At 40.1% G+C, this 23,579-nt stretch overlaps 1 protein-coding gene across 6 annotated transcripts in view; it reads right to left on the reverse strand.

Annotated features, from left to right (window-relative positions):
* Window positions 1–1,047: 1,047 nt before the first annotated feature.
* POU2F1 (POU class 2 homeobox 1) overlaps window positions 1,048–23,579 on the reverse strand; it is a 102,829-nt gene continuing 80,297 nt past the window's right edge. For all 6 annotated transcript variants that reach the window (XM_066340848.1, XM_066340847.1, XM_066340846.1 and 3 more), the window contains 9 exons: window positions 17,665–17,759; window positions 15,232–15,405; window positions 11,390–11,531; window positions 9,146–9,291; window positions 8,465–8,644; window positions 5,531–5,636; window positions 4,779–5,124; window positions 3,926–4,014; window positions 1,048–2,705 (listed from right to left, as the gene is read on the reverse strand). In XM_066340848.1, the coding sequence (XP_066196945.1) occupies window positions 2,395–2,705; window positions 3,926–4,014; window positions 4,779–5,124; window positions 5,531–5,636; window positions 8,465–8,644; window positions 9,146–9,291; window positions 11,390–11,531; window positions 15,232–15,405; window positions 17,665–17,759 (1,589 nt within the window). In that variant the 3' untranslated portion in view covers window positions 1,048–2,394. The remainder of the gene's footprint in view (window positions 2,706–3,925; window positions 4,015–4,778; window positions 5,125–5,530; window positions 5,637–8,464; window positions 8,645–9,145; window positions 9,292–11,389; window positions 11,532–15,231; window positions 15,406–17,664; window positions 17,760–23,579) is intronic.

Consider the following 23,579-nt stretch of genomic DNA (forward strand, 5'->3'; position numbering starts at 1 on the left):
AATTACCAACCAACCAAAAAAAAAAAAAAAGATTAAAAACAAGCAGCAACTTTTATATAAAATTAATAAAAACAAAAGACAAATGAAAAAGAAATTGTCAGTAGCATCTATCGCCTCTCTGCATCTGAACTGCACTTACACAAACTAGTCCATTAGTACAGCAGCTTGCTAGAAATTGACTTTGGTTCAAGCTTAGTTTTAAAAAAATAAAACATAAAAAAATCAAAAACACATAAGAAACGGTGGACGGACATTTGTTAGTTTCCCTGCTTGCAGTTCACTAGTTTTGAAGTTTCAGGGGTAATTGGTTTAAATATCAGTAAAACAGGAAGGTGGAGAGTTAGAGATGAACAGAGCAAAACCATGTGGTGGGGGGAGAGATAAGGGGTTCTGCCACTTGAGTGCAAACACAAATCCCACATGCTCAGGCCACAAACCAAAGCATGTGTGGAGTTTAAAGTTGCTGCCTTCCGGATCTTGGATGAGAAGCTCCAGGATCCCCCTGAATCATCAACAAAATGAACATAGCTGCATCAACTCATTATTTTAGGACACTCTGGTGACAAAAGAAAAGGGGGTGGTGGGAAAGGGACTCTTTTAATACCCTCACTAGCTAAAAGTAATTTAGTTTTATACACATGGCAGAAACCTTTAAATCCATCAGGAATGGAAAGTTCAACGTGAACTGCATTGCAGTGATCCAGTCTTCTCTCTTTAAAAATCTTTTTTCTTTTTTTTGGTTCAGACACTAGATTGTATATTTAAGAATATACAGATCTGACTTCTGCACAGTTCATTACTCCTTCCTCATCCACAAAAATATCCTTTGCTCCACGGATCAGAATCACTCTTAGAAAGAAAAGTGAGCTCCAGTGCCAGGCCAGCCGGGGACTGCAGCCCTCACCCCGCCAGCAGCCCCGCAGCTCAGAGACCACAGAGATCAGCCCGGGGTGTGCAAAGCCCCAGAGTGGCTCTCTTGTGTTAGCATTAACGATGGCACCTTCTGTTCCCATATTCCTGGCTGCTGTCTTTTGCAGCCAGAAGTGCTTTATTTTCCTAGGAAGTTCTTCTGAATAGTGTTGGAAGCATCAGAAAAGGAATATTGCTATGAATGGGGAGAATGTGACCTTCTGAAATCCAGTACCGACTCACCTAGAGGGTACCTAGGACTGCAAATGCTGCTTTATGTGCTGCCAATTAGCCCGGGTCAGGATGTTTTTTAAATATTTGTGTGCTCTTGCACAGCAAATGAAATCACTGGAACAGAAGAGCCATCAATACTGTCACACAATCCACAGTCGAGAGGTCACATCCCACTCTCAGAAGTAAAAGGAACCAAGCACACGAAGCCAAGAGCAGAATTTGGCCAGTTTTGTCTAAACATTTGAGAGAAGGAGAATGGCAGTTTGGAGCCAATTCTTACCTCTGCTTAAAAAGCAGAGACCAGACTGGAAGTTTGCACACAGTGATGATCTCTGCTGCTGCACTGAGCTTCCTGCACAAATGATGAACATAAATTCTTCTGACCCCTACAAGTAGGCATTAGACAAATTCAAGGATGAGGAAACTGTTCAGAACATTTCCAGAAGATTAGGACAGAAAGTCTATTTGTGCTCCATTCTTCCTCTCCACCCCCCCGCCCTTCCCCCATGGTGTGGGAGCTCGCTGAAAATAATCCAGGAGCAAAAGACAAACGCGTCCAAACTATATATATAAAAAATAATAATCATAATAATAATAATAATAATAATAGAGATACACCAGTAATACAGGCCTGCCTAAATTGTACCAGTTAAGAAAGGAACCCCCAACATGATTGATACGATTATAAACACCTTGTATGACATAATGGCCTGTACAACAGACCTATAAAATGATAATTAAAAAAAGAAAGATATTTAGACCAAAAAAACCAAGAAATCCCCTTCCTATGTTTGAACTGATAACCCACCTTAACTTGTCATTGTGACTGCTGGAAATGATAAGTAGTCCTTTCACTTTTTTTGTGTTTTTGTGGTTTTTAGTTTTTTTGTGGTTTTTTTTGTTTTTTTTTTTTTTTTTACATTTTTGGTTAGAAAGTTCTCCGATCCATGAAGCGATCCTGAAAAGACAGTGTTTATTATAAAATTAGGCAAATGTCTGTCCCAGCTTTAGATCCTTCCTGTTTTGCTTTTGATTTTTTTTTTTTTGTTTTTTTTTTTCTCCTCTTTTTTTGTGTGTGTTTTTTCGGTTTTTTAAATATTTTTCCTTCTCTCTCTCTCTGTTTCTCTCTCTCTCTCTCGTCCCCAGCAACATGGTGAGAGGATGCCCGTGGCATTTTCAGTTCCTCACCCGGGCTGGCAGCCGATGCCAGCGCACAGTGCCCCAGGCTGCTGCAGCACAGCCCGGCCCGGCTCACTGTGCCTTGGAGGCAGTGGTGGTGGTGGACGTGGCCCCGCTGGCTGAGGCCACCGTCAGGAGAGAGTTCTGGATGGACTCGGCTGAGGTGGAGGTGGCGTGAAGGCTGGCGACTGGTCCAGAGGCCCCTGCGGAGGCTGCAGCTGCAGAGACCAAGCTAACTGGGTTGCTGGTGAGCAGAGAAAGGTTCTGAGGGTTCAGGAACAGAGGGGCAGTGACGATGTTAGGGGTACCTCCAGCATTGGCAAACACCAAGTTTCCAGTTGCATCCAGTGATGTTATTGGAAGAGAGCCACCGGATGCAAGAGCTAAAAAATGGAAAGTTGAGCAGGGAGGAGGTAAAATTAGCAGTAAGCAACAATGCAAAATGTGCCTAGAAGCAAGAGTCTCTGCGTTTGCTTTTCTCTGATATGTGTGCTCTCTAAATCACTGAGGGCAGTTGTCTCATCATAGGCTGCTTTTTTGTTGTGTTTCTTTTTTGTTTCAAAATAAACTTCAGACAAGATCTTGCAGATACTAAAGTAAGTCTTTCATTTGCTGCTAAACTAATTCCACTGTGCTCTTCTTCAGCTCATTTAGCACAATACTGGTCTATATTTCCTGCCACAGAGAGCCTGTACATCCAGGCAACTTGCACTGGGAAGGGTTGAGATGAGGGTTCATGTGAAATGACAGCTATCACAAGATGGAGAAGGTCATGTAACCTTGAGCGTAACATTTTAAATGTTGACATATAACCAACCACTGTTCCAACTTACTCTCAGGGGTCTACAGCGTTCAGTCTGCCTTAGATTATGATCTCCTAAATTTATCTGTGACACTTTATGAAATGGTTCTTTCTTGCCACCTAGAAACAAGACTTGTTCAGCTACTTTAGAGGATATTTGAACACACAGGTTACCTAGCTCTTTAGACACTTGTACCACCCAGTTTTTACAGGTGGCAAACTATGAACTCAGAACAGCTCTTGCTGAAGCCAGTGGTGACTTCTGGCTTTGTGCTGCTTCCAAAACAAATAAATATTTACTCTTCTGTATGTGAATCTATGTATTTCAAGTTCTACCTAAAGATTTTAGGAGGCGGGAGGGATGTTTGTTGTAGGTTCTTTTCAAATACATATGAAGACAAGAATTCAGGATCAAGTCTTGCTCAGAACTGCCCTCCCAGGAGACCTCAGAATGAATGGCGCAAGTCTGCTCAAGCAGACTGTAGAAGAGCTATAAAAAGCAAATCTCTAACCTGCTAGAGATACAGGCCAATGAAGCAAGGACAACAAAATAAATTCCAGATTATATTCAGTATCTTAAATGCCTCCTTAAATCACTGTAAGATCATACACAGTTCTGATACCCTATTTAAGTTGTACCTGCTCTTATCTCTATGATTCATTTGCACATTTAATTTTGTAAAACCTTTACTCTACACTATTTATGCCCAGTGCTGAGAGTCAGTGGTCTCTGGCAGACAAAACCAGAGCACATAAACTGAAGTTGTGTGACAGAGATGCATTAAAAGGAACACTACTGACCTTGAATAGTTGCCAGTGTACTGTTGCTCATCAGGGCCGGGCTGAGAGCACCACCTAATGTCCCTGGATTGAGACTGAGTAAGGCACCTCTGCAGCAAGCAAGATCATGGAAGAAGCGGAAAAGAGAAAGAGTATTACTTTTAAGAAAAGGCTGTCACTTTTCAAAAGTACACCATCATATTTTTAAAAAAGGGGAAAGGGAGGGAGGGCAAGGAGGAAGAAAAGACCAGAGATTAAGGACTGTTTTTGGATTATTTTACTTTTAACTCCATGAGGGGTTCGTGACATGCCCGAATACATGTAAATACACGACTTGCATTGATTGTTGGTGTAAGATATTCTTGCAAAGTATTTTGGGAACACTGTTAGTTGTTAGAGAACTCTCATCCTCTCCCAAATGCAGATAAGAAATATGTAAACCAAGAGAAATTAAAGAAACATCTGTCTGAGCATTCCTAAACCACAACTTCAACAATACATCATCTTGCATCTTTGAGAACTTCTTGCTCATGATGCAGAGATTAATACAGAGGTGTGAAGTGGGTCTAAGCTATGTCTCCATTTTACAATTATTAGGACAGATTCTATGATTCAGTGGTAAGTTGCAGTTTTTAAGTCAAGTTCTGCAGTGGGATGAATGATTTATCAAACAACATCACTGCAACACAGCTTTTTCATCTTTAAAATGAACACAGAACTTGTGTACTGTGATAGGAATGGTCAATTGCCATCTATGAGTAAACCTTCAGAATCTGAGATAAGTGACAGTGATACATAAAAGCAATTTATCCCAAGAATTCTCCTTCACTCTTCTGTCACCTCACCTAAAAGGGTGTGCAAAATGGATCCTTACCCAGCTGCAAACTGCGAGGATGCCATCAAGCCTGGGTTTAGTCCTGCTGCAGCAGCCATGGCAGCAAGACTTGCATTTGCAGGCAACTGTGCAGCTCCTTGTAAGGCGGCCGCTGCCGCCGTTTGCAACCCTGATGCCGTTACCATCACCTGGCTGGTCCCGAGGGGGGAGGACAAGGGAGTGGAGGTTGTCTGTGTTGTGCTGGTCTCACTGGCACTGGATGCCTCTGAAGTGGAGGCTGAGGCAGAAGGGGAAGGGCTCAGGGAGGGTGATGTCACTGCTGAAGAAGCTGGAGGTGCTGTTGAAATCACTGTTGCCGTGTTGTTGGAGGTGGTTTCTGTTGTGCCTGGAAGATTGGTTCTGGTCAGATCAGTACAAAACAGACACAGACAAGAGAAACTCCTGCCCACCTGATCTCAACTGAATGTCCAGCTGAAAGGGGCACAAACACACAGTTCTGTAGTACCAAGAGTTCAAAAGAAAAAATGAAATTACACTTCCCAACGGGAGGCTGAGGGGCTGTAGAAGCCAACAAGAAAATACAGTATATTTTGTTTCAGCACCACCTGTGATTTTGTTCCTAGAAAAATCAACTCAGTGGTCACAAAAACCAAAGCCTCCTAGTGCAGCAACAAGGAACAATGACAAGAATGTCCTGGGATACCAGTGACCAATAGTGAATGACTCTTTTAAGAATTCAAAAGGGACAAAGGGTAGGGGTTGATGTGGTGGCAGCAGAGATCAGCCCTCACCTGTGACTGACAGACTGGTGACAGCAGGACTGGCCAGAGGGAGCACGGGGTTGACAGTCAGGGTTGTAGCTGCACTGCTAGTCACAAGGCTTGGCGTGGTTGCCACCTGGAGGTCAAAAATGAAAAAAACTGCTCAGCTGCTCAAAGACAGAGAGTTACACACTAGACCTGGATTTTTCTTTCCACCCTCATCTGAGGAAGTTGCCAGGGAAAACGCTGCATATAAACTAATTTTTTTGTAATTTGATTACTTTATCATTTAATGAAACAACGATAGCACCTTCTCTAATTACCAGCAATATCTTTATTCCTAATAATTCAGTATTTGAAAGGAGATACACCCCTATCCATATTGTCTCAAGACTGCAAGTTAGCCCTTTCTCTGCCACCTCACAAAAACAGGACCTTATTTTAATGGAGGAACTCTTATTGAAAGAGTAACAAAATATATTATTTCTACTTTCCTTTTTCTTGCTTAAACGTTTTTTCAGCTCTGAATCTCTTTCTCTGATAAAATTATGTAAATGCCCCAGCATTAACAAAGGTATTTAGGGTAATGTGTTTGTATGGAGAAGCAGAATAACATTTCACTTTTATTCAACCAAACTATAAGCTTTACTTTGATAAGTTTCCTTGTGCCAGAAGAAGAATATCTGAATTTTAAAACATACAAATAGAGTTTTCAATTGTAGATGGCTTATTACAATAAGAAAGCTACAATAAACTGAAGACATTACAGATAAACACCCAAGATTTAAGGCTGGAGAAACTAGCTTATGAGGAAAAATGAAATATAAGGAAAGGACTTTCTATGGACAAGAAATGGTGTCCAACAGTAATATCTGAAGGCTGTTATACATCAATGAGAGAAATGAATCCCTTAGAATTGCCCAAGAGAACATAGCCAAGGATATAGGCTAAAAATTCCTCCTTTCCACGCTCTTACCTTAAGTCTATTATCAGAGAAATATCTCTCATGCTACACATCCTCTTAGAGGGAGTCAAATGCTTCACGCATTTTAAACAAGGCTGGGGCAACTGGGACAGCTCTGAAAGCTTTCTGCCCATCTCAAACAGTGTATGAAATTAAGAGGAGCTGGATACACAGCACACCTCCCACTAATGCAGCCCAGCCACTGCATCTGTCATCTGTCCAGCAAGCAGTTAAGGCCAAGGTCACACTCCCTATTTCAGGGCAGAGAATGACCTGGAATTAATACAGCTCACCCCCGTGGTTACAGTGAGTGACTCCAGCCAATGCAAAAGGAGGCTGCCCCCAAAAGGAGCCTTCCCCTCCAATCCTGCTGCAGAGCCCTCGCCCTCGTGCAGCCAGGCTGCAAGTCACACTGGTTATCTCACCACACTGAAAATTCATCACTGTTCCTCACATGGCTAATTTGCAGTCAAACTACTAAACTAAGCCCAAGCATCCTATGGACACAATCTCCAGAGCTGACACAAGGAATCAACAAAGCACACAGTCAGTGAAGGTTGGGGGCAGCAGGGCTGGAACATCCATTTGTGTAGCAGCACAGTCTTAAGAGAAGCTTAGAATGAGTGAAAACACTAGTGAAACTTCACTGATGAATGGGAGACTGTGGTTAACACCTCAATTTCTTACATACAATGGCAGATTATAACAACACAAAAATTTCTGTAGGAAAGCTCCCTTAAGTTGCAGTCTGAGGGAACTTGCACAGTTACTAAAACACACTATCATAAATCTCACTGTATTGTGCTTTGGTAGCAAGGCATGCAACCTTGCTTTGCAACTGGGCAAAAAAACCCCAAAACCCACCAAAAACCCCAAAACAACAACAATAAATAAGACTAAGTACACTTAACACAGCCCTTCCCTTGAAACAAAAGGTTGCATGCACACACCCTGAGACAAGGATGAGGGGAGAGAATAACACGTCACCAAAATTAATGGTTTAATGAAGTACTGGAAGATATTAGCTACTACGGTGATGAGGGTGGAATAAATACTACAAAAGGACAGCTACAGGCTACATAAATTCCACCACATTCCTATTAGCATAGCTACTATGAAATCTAATAGCTACTGTTTCTATTTATGAAAACAGACCTCCATGGACATTGGTAGCAAAGGTGCTGAAGGAACCTTGATGCATGTGTTTTGTTACTCTTATTTTCATGAAGTTTGTGTTTACCTGAGGTAAATACAAGTGTGGGAAATTAATTACATGAGTATTAGCTAAACTGTTCTTTTGTTCCATGTATTTCTTTTATATAAATAATTTCTGACTAGAAGTAACAACATTGGTATCACTGGATTTGTGTGACTTAAGTCTCCAAATGACACAGAATCAAAGGATGGGTAAGATTGGAAAAGACCAACGTGGGTCCTTTGGTCCAGCCTCCCTGCAGGGTCAGTCCTACAGCACATGGCACAGAATTGGTTCTTGAGTATCTCCAGTAGGGGATACTCCACAGCCTCTCTGGGAAACCTGTTCCAGTGCATGACACATTTATTTTACTGCTGCTCATTTACTGACCAGAGCTGCTAAAATAAGAGGGGAGAGGGAGAGCTATTAAGCACTTTTTAAAAATTACTGTTATTTTAATTTTTTAAAAAATTTGGTTAAAGAAGGAACGCCCAGATATAAACTGGAGGTATTATCTGAAGTAAGTTCAAAGCAATAATGCCAAGTGCAAACTTGGTAGTCTGAATATTTGTTCATGAGCTGACTAAATAAAACACCCTCACTGAAGGCCTGACTAGTGCCTGATTTGTAAGCATTATCTCTCTTAAGACACTATCCAGGTGGAACACTCAAAATGCCAGTAAAATATAAATTTGTGAGAACAAGTCTGCTGTACAAAGAAGGTGCAGCATGTGTAGCTTCCACAGTGAGCACAGCAGAACTACCTCCACCAGAGATCTTTGTCAACACAGTTCTTGACTCTTACCAGTGAGGTTGGACAAGGGAAAATTGCTTTGATGGGCGAGCTGCTGGTTCCACCACTGCTGGGTGGGTTGATCCTTTTCTCCTTCTGGCGCCGGTTACAGAACCAAACGCGGATCACCTCCTTCTCCATGTTTAGCTGGTCAGCTATCATGGCGATCTCATCCGAGGTAGGCTTTTGGTTCTGACAACAGAAAAATGGTATTTGAAAAGCTCTGAAATTACCTCCTGAAGTTTTGCATTATAGCTTCTTCTCCAGCAGGCAGAAAATGAATAGGTGATTCAGATCCAGAATCTGGTCAGTGGTACAGTAGAGACAAACCACAGTAGAGGCTTCCGCCCTCCAGTTAAAAATCTCCAATTATGTGTGCTTAGACTATTGCCCCATTTATCCATCCTCATGAGGATTAGTGTTTAAACCTATGTCTGAGTATCCTGGAATGCAAGATCACAAAGTCAGTGAACTGCAAGAACCAGTGAGATTTTCTGAAGGGGTTTGTGTTTGTTTTTAAAGTGAAGCAGATGTTGATGCATTTTTCTTGGCACAGCTTTTGTATTCCCCTTGTTTAGTACTAGCACTTTCCTAAATAGCACAGCAATGTGTTCACTCTGACACATCTAATTGTTAAGTGAAGTTTCTCCATGTCTTCCTAGGCTGAGCACAGCACCCCTGTGCTCCACTGACCTCCAGGAAACTCTTCTCTAAGGCCACACGTATGTTGGTCTCTATGCTGGTGCGTTTCTTCCTCCTACGGTTCAAGCCTTCGATCCCTTGCCCTGGAGAATTCAGGGCACTTGGGCTGGAGAGAGTTGAATCAGATGAGAGGTTTTCTGAAAAAGAAGAAAGTAATAAAAATCAGGAGATTTCATCTGAATGCAGTGCAGTCTAATTCAGGTGTTCCCCACCTGTGCAAGGTATGTTAAGACCTGCTCTGTCTATTCCAAATACACAGAGGTTTATAAAGATCACATGCATTAATCACTGTATTTACAAATTACAACACATACCTGAAACTAAAAAGCTACAAGTAAGGCCAGAGGCTGCCCTCTGTTCCCGTATGCTACCACAGTATCCCTTTTATAATACCTATACAGAGTTTGTCTCCCGTATCTCATTCTGCTCCCCATGCACTCACTGCAAGGCCCAGTTTAAAGGAAAAAGGAGTACTTGATATCCATGAGCCATAGCTGAAAGTCACAGGCAGTTATGAAAAAAATCTGAGCAGCCTGAAATTTCTTTTACCCACTCTACAAAACACTCGAGGAAGAGAAGTTCATAACCGGCTTCACATGTTCAGTCTCTTCTCTCAGGACATCTTAGCAGATACTCAGCGCTACCAACCACTCTACACAGTGAGCAGCTCCCCCTCCTTAACTTCACCAGGGCTCTTAACCCCTAATCCTGTCTTTCTGGCTTCACAGAGAAGCAAAGAGAGAATGTTTAGCCCCACTCTGCAGCAGGAAGAACAATCTAACCAAAAAGCAAGTTTCAGCAGGGAATTTAAACAAAATGATTAACTGTGGCTGGAGTTCCCTCATTGCACTGGCATTTGTGGGTGTCAAAGTTTGCAGTGCCCAGCATTATTGTGATAGACTCAAACGGGTAAGTATTTCCTAGATTTTTTTTAATAGAATGGCACCTGTAAACAGGTGGAAACCCTTCCTTAGCCTGAAAACTCCACTGAGAACCAGCTAAGTTCCATGACAATAAATTCTGGAATCATTGGTATGCTGTTTTACTTTACCTAAAAGTAAAACAGCAGCCTCTAAAGTCACCTGAATCTTTCTTCCAAAGATTTTCATGAAACTGAGTCAGAGCCAAAGACAATGGTTCCCCACTTGCAGGATGTGAAGAGCCCCGACACTGTTCATAGCCCTTAACTTTACAAAGGCAAGTATTTCTTCAGGCTATAAGGAAAAAAAAAACCCTGTGCCACTCCTTGCAGCACTGGATCCATCCAATGTTGCTGGAAGGTTTGGGGACTGCTGTCCCGTGGACTTGAACACTCAGTGTGGAGGTATTTATGTTTTCTATCACAGACCTAGAACACCTAATGATAACCCCTGCCAGCACAACAGAATGACACTTCTTTTCTCAATGCAGGGCAAATTTTCCACACCACATGAAGTTACTTTCAAAATTTCAGAGAATGCTGCAGGCGCCAGCATCAAGCTCTCTCCATTTGGGTAAAAATAGGAAGTCACACACCATCCCTGCCATCTGTTTAACATACCCATCAGTTTTATACTACATTTAATTGCATACTTGGAAGAAAAAACTGGCTGACAGTACTCTCAAACGCTTTCTATCCTAACACCTAGCACCACCACACAAGCTCCTTTTGCTGGTGCGAGATTTAAAAAAAAATGAACACTACCAACACTGGCATAGTGAATAACTTGTATCCCAGGAAAAAAACTAATATGAGAGGGAAAAAGCAAAACCTGACCCACAAAAAACTCTTGCTACAGGGAAAAGGATTATTTACCTGAACCCTTGGAGAGAGATAAAAGGAATGCACACAGGGGTATGGAAGGAGATGGATGCAATAAGCTCTGCCTACTGAAACAACAAATCATGCAAACCCCTCCCTACTAAACATCTGAAAAAGAAAGCTAGAAGAGGATTAGAAGTTATATGCATTAACGTACATGAAGGAGGAAAACCATGACACATATTGTACCTCACCCCATGCAATTGTTCAGCTGTCTAGAGAACACATTTCTGAAAGTTCATACTAGAACTACTTTGGATGCATAGAGGTACATTGAAAGGGAACTATGGACCCTTATTTCTACACTTTAAGTTGTCCCATGGGCAGCTACAAAGGCTGGTAGCTTCATAAAACCATAAGGGCACAAACGAAGCAGCTTTTCAGAATCCTACTGATTTTGGTAGGCTGGTGAAGAAATACACAGACTCATTCACCTGCATCATTGAGCCACTTTTCCAGAAGTGGCTTTAACTTGCACATGTTCTTAAAGCTGAGGTTCAAGGCTTCAAAGCGAGAGATGGTAGTTTGGCTGAAGTCATTTCCATAGAGTTTGCCCATAGCGAGCCCAACATCACCCTGGACAAAGAAAGAGAAAAAAGGGATTCACTGACATAGGCACTTCCAAAGCAAGGAATCCTGTCACATTCTGGTGCTCTCTTAGTGACTCCACTGCTGCCTGGGATTTCAGTTTCACAGAGGCTTTCTCAGTGCTACCAAGATTCATGCTAAAGCAGTAATCATAAAGAAATGTCAAACCTCAGTCAGTTTAACCATGTAACTCTTTCCAGGAAATCCCTGATGCTTTGTCTTCTTAGCATTATCACTGAGCAGCACATTCCACTGAATATTAACTTGTAATTTTTTCTTAGTTCTTTAAAATAAGTAAAGGCCAAGCTCTCTTTAGGAGCAGATTTAAGTTTTTCTGCATATTTCACACCGAAGAAGGAAAGTTCAAATAAGCAGAAATACAATAAATTCACATTCTCAAATTTGTAGATAACACTCTAGAAAAGATGTCTGCAAACATATATCACATTTAAACAGATGCAGCAATATTCTTATCTGAGCTGTTAGTATCTTCTGAGGTTCAAACCAAATTTCTCCCCAACAGATACAAATTTCAAAGCAGACAAGAAGTTGAACCATTTCAAATAATGATTAACTGCAGTCTTGACTATCATTACCCATCTGCCAGAAAGCTATCCAGGAGATTTACAGGCAGATGATCATCTCTTTACATCTGTACTGCTCTTTAAACTCTGTTTTAGCTAGCTATTCTGCTAGCAGACATTCTGCTTATCCTAATATTTATGTATATATTATATAGCTATGTAGTATACACTTGGAAAGTGGTGTTTAAAAAAAAAATCAATCCATTCTAGATTGCGGCCATTAAAAACCCCATAATATCTTCATGCTTTGTTTTAAAGCTGGAAGGTCCTGCCCTTTGGAAAAAATGGCACTTGTCAAGTATACTACTTGGTCTAAAGTAGCTTTATTTAGATTTATTTTTTTTTTAGCACAAAGTGAAGTATGAGAAGTCTGGAAGAAGAGGCTGAGAAGCCGAAGCACAGTTAGTGGAGTTTAATTGCGAATGGGTTAGTTGGATTGGGCATAAAGCTTGCTTTTCTCTGAGTCAGCTCCAAAACCACAGCTGGGTGTGAGTACACTGACAGCATGCAGAGTGGCCACACATAAGCCAGGAAGAAAACAACCTTCGGGAAGCTTAGTAAATTGTGCAGGTTGAGCAAAGAAAACAATTTCCTTCCTAGAGGAGGACCAGAACAATTGGTTTGTGGGCCCTTCAATCAGAGGAAACACGGGGGAACTCACATTTATGCTTCTACTCATATGCCAGGGTTCTGTGCATTTTAAAACTCATAAATCATTCCAAGAGGAGTAACGTGGATGCTCTTCTGGGTTTATGAAGAAGAAAACCTGGCTATGTAAACCATTTTAGAGATAAGTTGATTTATGTCTTGGCAGGAAAGAGTTATGAAATTTGCTCCAGTCCCCCAACTAAATTTAATTCTGGATTTATGTTGTTCTTACAAATATTTGCCATCTGATTTAAAATGAATAGTTAACCATTTCTTTGTCAATACCAAAAGGTGGCAGCATTTCAGCTGTAGGCAAAGGAATTTACATATTGGGATAAGAATTTTTTTATATATTGGGATGGCCCACAAATAGGATGGAACAGAGTATAAAGGCACTGTATACACATCTGATCTGCTCTGTAGGCTGACTGAAGCTCTGGTAATGAACTGAAACTGATTATAAAGTACATCATTGTTGTGTGTACTGGTCTGTTAAGAAGCTCAGATGGTCTAGCAGAGGCAATACCTTTCACAGAATAAAAATAACATTGTCTAAAATGTCCTCTCACGTTGCCTGAATCTGTACTGAGCAATTAGTCCCAGGCCTGCAATGATGCTAAGGTGCAGTGTGCTCATTGTGTTTCTGTATGTCAAACACAGAGGTATTTTTAAGAAAAATAAACAAAGGGATTTAAATGCATCACCCACATTTCAGGGTGGGAGAAGAGGCAGAACTGCTGAAATTCAAAATCTGTTTTATTGTTCACACAACAGAATGTAGTAAATGATTAGTTTGCAATGCAAACTAAATCTTACAATTATTTTTGAAAGGCAGGGGTGGCTTGAGTCTGAAAAAGCTTACAGTACTGCTGGAAATAAATTTCTTTTATCCTCTGAAAGACAGTCTATTTATCCAACTATAGGAAACCAAAGTAATCAGGGTCTCTAATTATCATCCAATTATACAATTAGGTTGAAGTTATTAGAACAGCCTAATTACACACATACAAAGTCAGAGTAGGATAGGAATGACCAAATGTAATTTTATCACATTCTCAAGATTCCCCTTTTTTAATCTGAAAAGCAAATACTGAAATGTAAGCCTGAGCAGTTGTGTTCATTTTTCCTCACCATGAAAATTCATAACAGGGTCAATAAAGAAAGGTTAACACATAACTTAAAAAGTCCAGTTGAGCCTTTATAATCATCTCACAGCAGGGCAGATTAAACACAATAATGAGAGATCTACGCGAACCTCCTCTGTCAGGCTATAGGGAAGCTATTGTATTTTACCCTATTCTGTGCTGTTCTATTCGAGCTTTTGTGTGTGTCCATCACTTGTATTTCTGTGCCTCCCTCTAGTGGAAAGAAAGGAGGGAAGGAGGCACACATGCCAGCAAAATGCACTTCATTTGACTAAGAACATTCTGTTCTTGACTTATAATTAGGATGCTGCCAGGAACTTTCATTATGAACTTTGATTTTTCAATTTAGGACTTTGCCAGAAAAATAAATCTGACTTCAGCACATACTTTCAGCTAGAGTAGATTTACATATTCTATTCCATCACATATGTTGGACTGACTGCTCTGAGCTCAGACTTCTAAATACTTTGATTTTTTGCATGCTCTTTCTTCTAGTAAAAACATGCTTAAGCTTAATCAGACTCCTGCCAAAACTAATTGTTTACCTGGGGAGATATTTTAATTTTTGCAGGGGAAAAAAAAATTGATATTAATAAGAAAGGACTCTTGGAACCAAGGTCCTTTGAACAGAATAATGGAACATATGAATGCACTTTGTACTTTTAATTGTGGTCTTCATTCAGCCACCTTCGGTATGTTCAAGATTACTTTTCTTCTGCTCTACGGGTATTTCTGAGCTTTTAAACAAACCAAAACAAACCACAACTCCAGTTCACCCTTGTAAGGAAAAATCTTCAAAGGTGACAGTCCTTTCAGGTTTTGTTTAGGAACCTTAGCAAAAGCATTAAATACAGAAATCATTGATGTTTAATAGGAAAATACGCTTGAGAGATAAAAACCCTTTGACATCCAAAGCAACTGCACAGATGTGATACACTTTCTAAACACACGGAGCAGTTAATTGTACTGTATGATTTTTGGAACTTTGTACTTCTGAAGGCAGCTTTAAAGTGCTTTGTCCCATTCATGTCACATCCCATAGAATGAATAGTGCACATGCAATGACATCTGGAGCTGGTAAATGCACGTTTTCCCCTGCTGGGAAAATGGCTATGCTTTAAAACCAACAGGGAAGTAAGATGGATGTATGGCTTTTTCTGTTATTTCTTAGAAATCCCCCACATAAAGGCCAGAGCATAACCCTATTTAAGCAGGCTCTCCTAGGAAATGATGGAATTGTAGTCTCCCCCCAGACTTGAAAGATGAGACCTCAGGTTCCACACTGGCAGGCACTAAGGTACGCAGTCTCACCTGAGTGAATCCAAGTTTGATCCGTCTTTGTTTGAAAGTCTTGGCAAACTGCTCAAGCTCCTCAAGGTCACTGGGCTCCTCCAAGCTGGGAGTGTCGATTCGCTTTGGTGTTGACTGGCTCTGTGGAAGTGGCTGAATGGGGGTCGCTGCTATTGTGCGTGTTGGGGTTGCTGGCTATTGAGACAGCAAGGGAAAGATGACGATCAGACTTAAGAGGACAGTCAACAGAAATTAGATTCCTAAAAGGTATGTGATGTTCTTGTGAGAGGGGGCAGTGAACTGGACATTGCCTGCAATTGGGAAGTTCCTCCAACTTATTAACATTCCTCTCCAGAACAAGCAAACACAATCCAGAAAACTACACTAGTATGACAGGCTTTTAAAGGTTCTCTCATAACCAGTTTAAGAAAAGTAAGAGATGTTTAAAGGTAACCAACAACTTCCACTTGCTGCAGAAGCTGCTAAAGAAAGGCTCAATACACTCTACTTCATATAATTCTATCACTTATTGACAGCTTGGCATTCATCCCTTTTAAAAAATTTAAAATTGAATCTACTGGTTTTGTGAGGTGGCAGATTGTCATCAGCCCAAAAGATTCAAATCTCCTATTTAATCCTGGAAGAGTGAGCACGTACATATGCAACAAATAGGGCAAATTTCCTCCAATGCCATCTCTTGTGACTGATTCAGCTCTTCAGGAAGGAAAAACTGGATTTATCTCTAACCCTTCTGTCAACAGTTGCAACAATAAAATTAACATACTGGTGATACAAGAAATTAAGCAAAGGCAATCTGCAAAAAATGATTCATTTTAGGTCACACTTTTCTTCTGTATAAAGGCTAATTTTCTAGGAAGTCCATGGAAGGTTCACTATTCTTGAACATTGGCATTCAAAAGCATTTTGCAATGCAACTACAATAAATATCTGAAAAAAAATTTAACATCTTGGAAAATGTTCACAGGTGAACAAAATCTATTTAGATCTTGTATTGCACAGTTCAGGCTTTATGTGCAACAAGAACACTGGAAACATGTTTTAAGTACACAGCTCTACCTCCTCACACGCTGAGATGCAGAGACAAATCATTTACTCCAGTTAAAATTCTAGTCAGTTTAGCTGCGGCTCTTCAGTAAAGGTGATTTCATGCCCCTGTGTCCACCCAGTTCTGAAACTTTGGACTCCTTCAGGGCAAATAAGAAAAGCCTCATGTCCAGGCAGCCCTAGAGTATTATGCAAAGTCTATGCAAAGGTTCAGAAAAGGCTCTTCTAAAAGAAATGGCCTACATATAGCTCAGTCTTTACATAATTCCTTATGTTGTTTTCCCCCTGGGTTAGAGCAGTGTTTTGCAGTGCACTGCAGATGGTAGGGGGAGGTCAAGGTCTATAATTCCATTACATAAGAAATAATGTAATCATATATGATCTTTCTAGGATTGCAGATACATGTGTCACACTTACAGGTTTTTAATATTTTTTAATTTACATTAATTATAGTGGGTAATTACTACAGTATGTCTTCATTGATTTCACCCACTCTACATAATTTATTTTTTTCTTAATAGTTTTTATATTTTTTTAAATCCAGGAATAATCTTTAGTGAGGAATCATGCTGCTAGCTGAAGTATGAACTAGAGGTGGGACAAATTCCATTTTCCACATGGTGCATGAAAAATACTAGAGGTGGTATAATAGAAAATGTAGTTTTCTAAGTTTCTGATAGACTCAGGCACCTTATTGCAGACTAGAAAATTCTTACATGTAACCGAGGTGGCAGGAAGATACTGTGTGATATTACACGGTATTTGAGAAACAGCATGCAGCCATGAAACTAAACTCCACAGTAAAACCCAGAGCCAAGCACAACTAAATTTACAGGCACATGCAACCCTAAAATTGCTTTTCTTATAGTCTGAAAACTTAATCACAGAACTCTAACATTTTAACATACATCTATCAGAATATTCAAATATTTAATTTCTAACAATCTCTTCAGTTTCACAGATGGTAACTGGTAAGACTGGTAATGACTTAGCAGTGATTGCAAAAGAACTACACTAAAAAAAAGATAGATTACCACTGCAATCTTCAGAAAGAGACTTGTCAGTAATCCCCTTTTGGAGCTTTTGAGGGAGCTCACACCTTCACTCCTCTGAATTTCCAAGAAAACCTTATAGGAAATCAAATGATGCTTTAGTGCCATTAACTCAATGTATCAATCATGAAAATTTCCAGCTAAAAACCCACTTTAGAATGTTAAAGCCTGGAAAGAGGCACATTGGGGTGGGAGCTACAAACCTGAGCTATCTAGAAAGACAAATTCACTATTATAGCTACAACTTGTGTTCAGGTAACTAATACAAAGGGTCCATTCACTTGCCATAGTTTAAATCCCCTCAAAGCAAGTCATGAAGTGTAGGAAAAAGGCTGACCTGCGAGGCAAGGGTGATGCTTGGCTGAGACTGCAGGAGGTTGGCTTGGCTTTGCTGAGGTAGTTGCGTTAAGAGATTCTGCGCTTGCAGGAGACCTGGAGAGAGAAAAGTGTGCATTTGGTTTGTCATCCAAAACCACTAAAACGTGAAATTAGGTAAAACAAGGCTCTCGCCAAATGATGGAAAGTTTAAAAAAAAAAAAAAAAGATATGTGAGCTTTCATTTCATCCTTGCATAGATACATTAGATATATTCAGACTTTGGAGTTTTCAGCCCCAAATCTCCCTGCATTCCCCTGAAGTTTAAGTGGTGATGGAAGGGTAAGAGGAAGAAGTGTGTAAGTCTCCTCTGCAGAAAGAGTTGGTAATGATCTAGGCCATCGCAGTTCTGTGTGCAGGAATCATTTACTGCCCTTTCCAGCATGCAGAGTTTGGGTACTCCTCCTCTGGTAACCAAGAGCTGACCAAGAATTGCGGAGTGATAAAAAGACACTGAGCACTAATGAAATCAAATTCAACAACTGAATACTAATCAAACCCACAAATCTGGCTTCTTGATCACCCTCCTTCCTCTCCCTATGCCAGCTGCCTAACAAGAAGGAAGCTTTCTGGCAGACTTAAGCAGATCACATCAGAAGACACCACAAGCCTAGATAACTCCCTCCCATGGTCAAATGAAGTAGGAAACTTTCGGATAAGTAACTGGAATTAAAGTTTAGGTAAGATAATGAACACTGCTCAATTTTAACACATAGAATAAACATTACACTGAATAAAGGAAAACCCTGCTACTATGAAAAGGTGACAACGTCAAAGAACGGTTGCAACTGATAGAACCAATATGTAGAATACACTGTCAATCTACTAATAAATTCCCTTACAGTCCACTAATTGTACAGTTTATTAAATTTCTGAAGAAACTGAGATACATGGCTGCATCTAAATATTTTAACTAGAAGCACTTCCCCCCCCACCCCTTTCTAATGCAAAAGTCTATCTATTTTTAAAGGACAGAATCTTGACAAAAATATATCTACAGTTAGTCAAATCCCTCAGAAACAGAATTTAGGACTTGATAAATACTGAGTGAGGAAATGGATGCGAGGTTAAGGCCATAAGAGACGTGGAAAGAGGGATTACCATGGTTAAGAAGTAGGAAACATATCCTCAGTAAAGGATACACAAGGACAGAAGAACTATCATCTGACAGCAATACTTGGTTTTTGTTTAACAAAGAGCTGAATATGTATTTTAAACAGAATGTGTTGCTATCAAGATGCTCAGGACCTACAGAATAAGCCAGCTGCTTATGTAACATAATAGCATAGCACAGACAACAATGTAAATTTGCTTTTCATCACATAATCAACGTGTTCCAGCTGTGTTTTTGAAAAGCCACAGTGAGGCAACAGAGCTGCTCAAGGAACTTCCAAGACAGCCACCTACTACAGCTACACATTGCTTTTTACAGTGCAAATATTGGTTCACTTGAAAGATGATTTTAGCTGCTCAAATCTAAATATTAAATAGTAAACAGTCACATCTAAGTGAAGAGTTTTTGACCTTGGTTCAGTGATAGTGAATTTTAAACTGACAGCTTGAAAAAGAAAGGGCCAAACGCATCACAGTCACAACAGAGTGGCTGACCAACAATGAAACAAAAACCAGGCAGCTGACAGTGACGACACTGAGTTCCAGTCCACTGGTAACAACATCAATTACAAGTTACTGATCTGTCTTATGACTGCAATCAGAATAATTACGACTGGCCTTTTGTGACTTTTTGTCCCCAGAGAAATCCCAGAGGATGTTTTTCCGGCATTAACAATTTTGCTAAAGAGCACAAGATGACTACTACACACTCTTCCTAATTGTATTCTCACTCGCATGGTCTGAAGTAATTATCACGGAATTATCAGTAAAAAATAACCTGACCATGTTTAATCGACTCTGTTTTTACATCCTTTTACCCTCTGTAAGAGGTGCTGACACAAGGTGTCACAGGCAGAAACTGGAGACAGAACAAGTCAGTTCAACCTGCAGCTGACTGAAGCAATCCGGAGATGGGGAAGGCAGTTGGATTGTTTCGGCAATGTGTCTCTCCTCCTGACCACAGCCTTTTCAGGCAGTTGTCATGCACACACTTTGGGCATTCCTTGGCTCTCACGGGTGGGCAGCTGCACTTGTGCTCTTTTACGACATGTCCAAGCTTCTCCTTCATTTCTTTTCTGAGAAGAAATCACTGAGCTCCAAAATAACTTCAGTGACTTAATTTACGGAGTGCATAGCAACTGCTTTTTCTAAGTAAACCCACATCTTTTAGGGACCTGCTGAGATCCTGGCATTTCAAACACTGCTGTTTCCTTAGAGACTCACACTGACACCAGAACTGCTTAACACCTTTATTACCAAGAAGGCTGATGGGACAAAATACAGTCTCAGCAGGTCTGTGGACAACACCAAAGATGGGGAAGTGGTCAACAGGCCAGAAGCCAGGATCCAGACTAGCTGGACAAATGAAATTTCATGATTGATGCAGGAAAAATTCAGTATTCTGTAAGAGGGCTGGAATAACTCTGCAGCAATACAAGGTGGGCACTGGCTGGCTGGAATGCAGTCCCACAAGAAAAAGTCCTGGGGGTCCTGGAGGACAACCCGATGAACATGAACTGGCAGTGTGCCCTTTCAACACAGCCAACCACATCCTGGGCTGTACTCACAGGAGTGCAGCCAGCAGGTGAAGGGTTGTGCTTCTCCCCTTCATTTGGCACCCATGACACCACAGCTGGGGTCCTGCTGTCGGCCCTGGGTTTCCCAGTACAAGGCACAGGGCCATCCTGGATTTTGGACATCCAAGGCCCACCAGGGGGGCTAACAGCCTGGAGCAGGTAAGGGAGCTGTTTTCTCAGCCCAATGAGAAGACTAAGGTGAGATCCTACTGCGTTCTTCAGAGACAGAATTGGACTCTGCTCAAGGGTACACTGTAATGAGATGAAATGGATACCAGAACATGGAAAGCACCAACTAGATATAGGAAAATGTGTTTTTTTTTAAAATGATAGCAGTCAACTCTTGGGGGCACGTACTTGAAAATGTTGCAGAACTCCATTTTTGGACATGTTCAATTCAACTGGCTGAGGCATTGAATAGCTGCTGTAATTGGACCTCTTTAGAACATTTTTACCTGGTCTCTAGAGGTCCCTTCCAACCCACATGATTTTTTGAACCTATAAAAGCTGCTATTGTACTTGTATACTTTACAGAGGTCGTATTCCTAACCCTCTGCTCTGGGTTTTAAGAGCCCAGTGGTATTATTGCATTAAATATGGCACACAAATCACCCATGTGGCACTCTAAAATAATGACTGCATGGAGGCAGATAAGGATCTATGCAGAAGTATGATCGTTTGGAGGTATTTAATTATTTTTTTTAATAGTTATAGTAAATATATCTATCGTCATTCAGGCTTTTTCCTGTAATGTCTAAGAGTAGCATGAATAATGCTCCAAGCCAAAACTCTTTCTGCCAGCCAAGAGTCCCCTAGGACTGATCTGGGGTTCAGTTCTATCTAAAATTAAACAAAAGATAAAACAAACATTCAAGCACAGACTTTTTCAGCATAATTTTAAAAAAGTTGGCCCAGAAGCATAATACATAATTCATCCCAAACTGATCTCCCAAAAGAGTGAATTTTTTTCATGTAAGAACTTGACTGCTTTATCTCTGCCAAAGCTGTTCATCCTCTCACTGGAAGTTAGCTTGCAAGACAAAGCCATTACAACTTCCACATGAGTGAGGTCTCAAAGTCTGCATAACATGTATGAAAGAAGGAAACAGGACTGGATTTGGCCCAGGCAACTTTAAAAAATCATAAAGACAGTCTTTAATAATAAACAGCAATAATTTGAGACCCAGTTTCAATGTTTATAGCTAGTTAGTAGCTTGCCCTCCACATTTGCTCTTCTGGATACTTTCTTTGTAAGTACTATTTCTAAATGTCATTGTGATACAGTCTTTGCTTCGATCTTAACAACTTCTGTTTGCAAGATTAATTCATATTAAATGCTGCACCATTTCCCCCTCCATCCAGATTTTTACTGATAAGATTTGTATTAGCAATATCTCACAACTAAAAAGGTGAACAGTCCCCTGATGAGGGTAATACTTTTGAAAAAGCAGCTCTAATTGTAGAAAGGAATGTTAAATTGATTATTTTAGAGACAGCTCTATTAGATGCAAGAACAGATACAGGAGGTATAAAGACATTACAAGATGCTACATTCCTGCTGGTGACTTCAACAAGAATATGAAAAACAGTTGTGCTGAATAAGAAAACATTCCAAATTTCTATTTCCATTCAAACTTCTGCATATCTGCTGAGGCTTGAAACAATTCTTTCAGTTATGGTGTCACCAATTACCAGCCATTAAAAATGGGAACTTTAAAATTTGTTTCCTATAAGCCCCAAAATAGCCAGAAATCTTGTGGAAAAGGAAGGTGACTACATTAGACATATGGCAGTGGATTGATAGGGAAAATTTCCTATCTGCTGCTGGAAGCTATAATGTGTATGTTGAAGAAAGATAACATCCTGACTATTGATTAATATTTTAGCATTGAATTTCCTAAATTTTTTCAGAAGTTGGATCTCAGCTCATGATGTTCAACCCTTCAAGAATCTAAATACAATTGCTGATGACTGCATTTCTCTGGACCCCTTTGCCTCTTCAAGTAAAACATTTTTCTTCACCAAACGTTTACATCTTCCACCATCTTGTTTAGATACACTATTCTTCACTTACTTCTCTCAAAACTCTTCTCATTCAAAAACAGTTTCTCATTTACATGACTACATGGGACACACAAAATATGTAAAGTAGTCTGTAAAGCAAGAAATTTCTTCCAGAATACATTATCTACACACAAATCTGAATTTTTATGTTCATTATTAAGCGTGTACATATATAAAGCTCCATGCAGTCCCAATGAAGCATTAAAAAAAAACATGCCATTGGTTTTGAAGAAAACTCTATGCTAGTTTCTTCAGAATACTTTTTATTTTATAAAGTTGACTAATGGAGCAATAGGACAAGAACAACATGGAAAAGTCAGCTGCAACAGCAAATAACAAAATAATACACACTTTCTCAATCCTTCTCATAAATAATAATGTACTGTTTGAGATCTTCTAACAATAACCATGAAATACTGCAAAGAAAACATATCAAAAAGCAATATAAGGGGTATTATGACATACATGTTGCTTTATCATTGAGTGCTCATGAAGAAAATGAGATCTATTCAAGCATTTCAGTTTGAAAGGTTGTCACACACTAATGGCCTATGGTCAGAATTCAGCATATAAATCTTTCTACATTTTTGAGCTATTGAGTTGTCCAGGCTGCACATTACCAGTAAAACATGATGTCTCTACCTCCACTGCGTCACTGATGACACCAATATGCAGGCCTTAAATTGTAGTGAAGAAATAATTTTGCAGAGATGGCCTCTGGAAAAAGGTACTATGAAAATCTCATCTAATACTCATTCTACTCCAGGAGATTTTAAACAAGCAAGGAAGCCTTGCTTCCCTTCTATAATGCCGACAACTCATTTTGGGGGACAAATACAATTTGCTTCTCTTAGTTCTCCTTTCTGTAAAACATCTTCAGAGGTATATTAGAAAACCAGCAGAATTTAGCTGAAAAATGTAGGCAGACATCAATACCATTGAGTTTTTCAAAACAATGCTTTTGTGCTTGCTGTTTTCTTAAAAGAATTTATTAGCAAAAAACCACAAGCCCCTATTTTGACGAATTCTTGAACTAAATTTTAGTGGTTTCATTTCTTCTAGTACAGTAGGTTAAGTTTACAAGTTCTGCTTCATTTTAAGAAAGCAATATACCACTAAATGC

The sequence above is a fragment of the Sylvia atricapilla genome, chromosome 2 (assembly GCF_009819655.1).
Source record: "Sylvia atricapilla isolate bSylAtr1 chromosome 2, bSylAtr1.pri, whole genome shotgun sequence".
Taxonomy (NCBI): Eukaryota; Metazoa; Chordata; class Aves; order Passeriformes; family Sylviidae; genus Sylvia; species Sylvia atricapilla.